Source organism: Camelina sativa, chromosome 18, assembly GCF_000633955.1.
Source record: "Camelina sativa cultivar DH55 chromosome 18, Cs, whole genome shotgun sequence".
Taxonomy (NCBI): domain Eukaryota; kingdom Viridiplantae; phylum Streptophyta; class Magnoliopsida; order Brassicales; family Brassicaceae; genus Camelina; species Camelina sativa.
Window position 1 is genome coordinate 7,755,100 of NC_025702.1, and position 5,617 is coordinate 7,760,716.

The 5,617-nt window shown below is 35.2% G+C and overlaps 1 protein-coding gene and 1 long non-coding RNA gene across 5 annotated transcripts; one reads left to right on the plus strand and one right to left on the minus strand.

The window, feature by feature from the left end:
* LOC104763216 lies at nt 609-1,246 on the plus strand. The gene is made up of 2 exons (XM_010486621.1): nt 609-1,063; nt 1,159-1,246. Exons 1-2 carry the CDS (start codon nt 609-611, stop codon nt 1,244-1,246), a joined length of 543 nt encoding a protein of 180 aa, XP_010484923.1.
* Nucleotides 1,719-5,214, minus strand: LOC104760801. Of its 4 annotated transcripts, none has more exons than XR_002036436.1 (4): nt 4,945-5,214; nt 4,179-4,860; nt 2,548-4,034; nt 1,719-2,029 (listed from the first exon to the last, which is right to left on the minus strand). It is a non-coding gene; the product is annotated as an uncharacterized LOC104760801 (long non-coding RNA). The 4 variants fall into 4 exon arrangements; XR_002036437.1 differs by having other exon boundaries at nt 2,548-3,286; nt 3,624-4,860; XR_002036438.1 differs by having other exon boundaries at nt 2,548-2,881; nt 3,008-4,860.

Sequence of the window (5,617 nt, forward strand, 5' to 3'; positions counted from 1 at the left end):
CAACCAAGATCTAAGAAAAGAAAGAGTTTTGCAGTAGGTAGAGTTACTTATGTACCACCCTCTATAGGGCATGCCTATTACTTGAGAGTTCTACTTAATACTGTCCCAGGAGCCACAAGTTTTGAATTCTTGAAGACGGTTAATGGTAAACTATACGAAGAATTTAAAGATGCCTGTTTTGCATGGGGATTATTGGATGACGACAAAAAATATATTTTAGCTGTAAAGGAAGCAAGTACATGGTCTTTTGGACCGTTTCTAAGGAAGTTGTTTGCCATTCTATTGCTTTCAAAAAGTGTTTCAGTGCCTCTCGATCTCTGGGTCGCTACGAAGGATATATTGTGTGAAGATATATTATATTTGCAAAGGAACCGTACGAACAACCACGGTACATATATAGTTATTTTTATAAATGTATTAAAATAATATAAAGATATACTAATCTAACAATGTTCACGTTTATTATTCATAAATCAAATTATGTCAACTAAAATCAACCTACTTTATAATGCTTAATGTTAAGTGAGGAACAGATAACAAACCTATGTCTAGCTGAGATTGAAATGATTATGCTGTCTAATGGAAGCTCTTTGTCAACTATTGTGAATATGCCTAAACCAGATAGATCTGTGATGGATAATAATGAGAATAGGCTTCTCATAGATGAGAGAAACTACAAACGTGATGAACAAGTAAAGAATTACCACAGGTTATTACGTATGGCAACCGATGAGCAAAAAAGCGTTTTAGAAATTATTAGTGCTGTGAATCGAAACAAGGGAGGTATGTTTTTTGTTCATGGATTTGGTGGTACTGGAAAAACATTCTTATGGAGTATTCTTGGTGCTGATATTCGTTCTAGGGGTGATATTGTTCTTAATGTTGCGTCAAGTGGTATAGTTGCTTTGCTTATGGAAGGTGGTCGGACAGCACATTCTAGATTTAGTATACCCATCCATGTGGACGAATATACAACGTGTTCGATAGATGTCAATTCTCACCTTGCTGATTTAATTAGAGAAGCAAGACTCATTATATGGGATGAGGCTCCAATGATGAACAAGTATTGTTTCGAAACGTTGGATAGGAGTTTGCGATATATTATGAAGTGTGATCGGGTTTTTGGAGGAAAGGTTTTGGTTTTGGGGGTGATTTTAGACAGATTCTACCGGTTGTGCCAGAAGCTGGTAGAGTTGGTACAGTTTTAGCTTCCATAAACTCATCCTTGCTTTGGAATAGTTGTTAAGTACTTAAACTTACACAAAATATGAGACTCCGTAAGGCTCAAAACAGTAGTGATGCAAATGATCTCTCTACGTTTTCAAAATGGCTTCTCGATATTGGGGATGGAAAAATCAACGAGCCTAACAATGGTGAGGCAGAAATAGACATACCCAAGGATTTATTGATTACAGAATGTGATAATCCTATACAAGCTATTGTTAAAGAGATATACGGTACATCGTTTGCAACAAGGACCGATGCAAAATTCTTTTGCGAAAGAGCTATTCTGAGTCCAAGGAATGATGATGTCAATAAGATAAATCAATATATGCTCTCTCAAATTCCAGGTATATCAATAGTATTTTTTTGTTTTCAATTTTCTTTTAAATTCCAGTGTAAATGGATTCTCATTTTAATTTTTCATAATTAGGGGAAGAGAGACAATATTTGAGTTCAGATAGTGTCGAGACTTCTGATACAAGTGTTTACGACGATATGATCTACACTCAGAAATTCTTAAACAGTATTCAAGTTTCTGGATTACCTAACCATGTTCTGACATTGAAAAAGGGGGCACCTATCATGTTGCTTAGGAATATTGATCCTAAGGGAGGTTTATGCAATGGAATGAGGTTGATTGTTACGCAAATGGCTAATCATGTTATCGAAGCAAGGATTGTAACAGGTAAAAAAAACGTCAATGATAGAGTTCTTATTCCTAGGATGTCTGTCTCGCCACCGGATGCAAAGTTTCCCTTTCGTATGAGACGTCGTCAGTTTCCCGTTGCTCTTGCATTTGCGATCACTATAAACAAAAGTCAAGGTCAGACGTTGGAACAAGTTGGATTGTATCTACCCAAGCCCGTATTTACGCATGGACAATTATACGTTGCATTTTCTAGAGTAACAAGCAGAAAATGCTTGAAGATTTTGATTACAGATGAAGAAGGAAAATGTCAGAACAAAACCTTTAATGTGGTTTTCAAAGAAGTCTTTCAAAATATATGATTTCCTTTTAAGCATCTAATATCTACTATAATGTTTCATTTCATACTATTGTCATCCGATATTCAGTTTTTTTCCCTTAATAATATTACCTTTATCATATCAATATCAAAGTCTTAAATTTTTAAAAATGAAAACATGAAAATATCTTCAATAAGTTAACATCTTCAAGTGTGACAACCCTTATATTAAACTGTAATTATTTATACAATATTAGAATTTTTAATAAACGAACACCGTTTAGTCATGACTCTTTGTATTCCTACAAACCAAAAACCCCCTTTTGTTTTTTATAACAGAGAAGAATCAAGAATTAACCTAATTTATGGTCTCCAGGATTATTCCCAACTCCAGCTTCATTCTTTACTATGGTCAACAAGCAAGATGCTGCTTCTCGTGGATAATCTGCAACAAGACACAAAAAGAGGCAATCATAGATTTTTTTTTTTAGTTACCGCTCCCAGATAAACTACATGTTTTTCTATTGATGTAGTTAAAATAAGTAAAGGCCTCAAAGTAAGTTATCATAGTTATTGCTCCTAATCGTGAATTCCCCCGTAAAAATGCAGTAAGGAACTTATAATGCGGGCAACTAGACGACTAACTCAATTGAGTCCACATCATGAGCAATTACCACCAATTGCGCCTTGTTCTGCAATCAAGAAAACATAAATGTTTCAGAAAAGATCCTGCAGCTAGCTAACTAATTTCGAGTGACAATTTAATAAATTAGGAAAGGAAGATGCTTTCTCATTGAGGTTAGTCGCATGATTAAGACCTCAGCCTTCACAACAATTGGCTTCTTTTACTTAGAAGGTTTGCCCTCAGCCTTCTTGAGAAGACGCTCCTTCTTGGCAGTTTATACCTCAAGTTTATACCTGAGAAGAACCTTGAACAGAGGAGTGGCTGCAATTATAAAAACATTGGATTAGAATAGCTAAATGGTAATATAAAATAGAGCAACAAGAGGAATAGAGAAGAAGCCCTAAGTTTTTGTCAAGGGTTCCTAAACAAAGCTGGTGGGAGCTTCGAGCTCTGCTTCAAGTTACCCAAGAATCTACAGCCATAAAAACAAGTATGTCACAAATTCGAACACCAACAAGGTGCTCAGAGGGCCGTTTGGCAAAGAAAGAAAAGAGAGAGAGAGACACCAAAACTTTAAGCCTTTCAAATTATCTAATAACTATTACGAAAACCATTCCTGCATATGTTTTTGGAATGACATCTCCAGAAATTATATGAAGTGCTATTTCCAGCAAACAATACACCTTAATTGAGGTTGTATATAAGATTTAATAACACCTGAGATGAACTCAAGCGACATACCAAAAAATTAAAAAATCAAGCGGAACCAACAAGTTTTAAAGTTTGGAAATCGAAAAAGAATGGTGTACTTGAGAAAGAAACCAGCTCTTTGCTTTTCTGAAGACACAATAGCCCCTTAGCTTCCCCTGGATTTTCAAAGAAACCTTTAAATCCTGTAATTTAAATACAACTTTGAGAGGTTTCGTTAGTTAGCAAGTCTAGGCATCACAACTAAGATAAAGAGAGAAAAATATAGAGGCTGTCCTTGAGAGTTCTTACAATGCTTTTGGAATCATTCCCATGATCTGCAATATGTATCCCCCAAACACATATGTTAACTTTGCTCCAAAAAAAACAAGGATGAGCCCAATTCTGAGTAAATAAAGTAAAGGATATATAAACTTATCTAATATGAACTAGGATCACTCCCTTGAGTACACGAAGTAGTTTTATCCATCTCCAAAAACATCATCCAAGCCTAAAGTTATGATTCATAGTATCTAAAACCACAAAGAATCGAGTTATTTGATAGCAAAAAAAAAAGTCAAACGCAGCAAACAATGGATACAACTTTGCAGTATCGTTAACTAGTTTTTGGAATCATAAACTGCATCATAACTAAAGTACAGAGAGAGAATATTTACCTGACCAAAAGTTTCAGAATTTCTACAATAAACACAAAACGTATGTTAACTTTGTTTTAAAAGAAGGATGCATGAACAAAATTTAGAGAGTAAATTTAAGTAAAAGAGACTGTTTTAAGCAGGCGCAAGCAAACAAACTTATCTAATAGGACATGGATCAGTGATCGCAAGCAACCACTAGTTTCAGAATTTCTACAATAACCAATCTCTAGGCATAAAATCAAACACACATGTAAAGCTGTTTGAATCCTGCAAATTTTCAACAAGGTCCAACTAGTTATAAACGGTGTTTCTATCAGACTTTAAGGCTTTCAATTACCTAATAACTATTACGAAAACCATACCTGCATATATATATTTTAGGGATGAAATCTCCAGAAATTATATGAAGGTGCAATTTCCAGCAAACAAAAACCTTAATTCGACCTGAAATGAACTCATGCGACCTACAAAATTAAAAAACAAACGCAGCCAACAAGTTTTAAAGATTAGAAGTTGAAAAAGAATGGTGTACTTAAGAAACAACATTGAAATTTTGATTCTCTTGAAGTCAAATAGAAAGATAATTTATGGTGAAATCCAAAGAACTTAGCATTAGTCTTAGCCTGCGATTTCGATCCCATAATACCACCTCCCCGCTTCTTAAGGTACTCTTCATACTTCTCATTGAAGTTTTCCTATGCTGATATAGATCGAAACCATTTGAAATTATTCTACAGATATATAGAACACACTCTAAAACAAAAATGTAAGACATCATTCTCACCTTTATGGTCTTCAGGATTTTGTTGAACTCTAGCTTTTCCTCGTTCTTTACTGTGGTCAAACACTTGCATGATGCTGTTTTCTGGTGAACAAGTATCCAAAAAAAAAGAAGGAGATCATAGAACAACTACAAGTATTTTTTTAGATAACATAAGTAAATCCCTCAAATAAGCAATCATAGTTATCGTAATATTCCCTTGACAATGCAGGCAACCATACGACTAACTCAATCGGGTCCACATCATGAGCAATGCAATTACCACCAATTCCACCTGGTTCTACAATCAAACAAACATATAGGTTTCAGAAAAGATTCCTGCAGCGAGCTTACTAATTTCTAGAGAGTGACAATTGTATTAATCAGGAAGGGAAGATACATGGTCGCTGAGGTAAGTCACAGGATTAAGACCATACTTAACAAAAATTGGCTTCTTCGACTTAGAGGGTTTTCCCTCAGCCTCACAATGAGCCTTCTTGAGAAAATGCTCCTTCTTGGCAGCTTTGTCTTCAGGCCTGTACTTGAGAAGAACCTTGAATAGAGGACTGGCTGCAATGATACAAACATTGGGGTTAAAATAGCTAAAGGGTATATATAAAAAAAACAGAGCAACAAGAGGAATAGAGAAGAAGTCCTAGGCTTTTGTCAACTAGTTGAGAGCTGGTGGGACCTTCGG

Bases quoted from the DNA above. Each gene is read 5' to 3' on its own strand.
- LOC104763216 (XM_010486621.1), top strand. From the start codon at position 609: ATGCCTAAACCAGATAGATCTGTGATGGATAATAATGAGAATAGGCTT. The intron at 1,064-1,158 runs GTATTGTTTCGA...GGGTGATTTTAG, and splicing joins GAGGCTCCAATGATGAACAA to ACAGATTCTACCGGTTGTGC.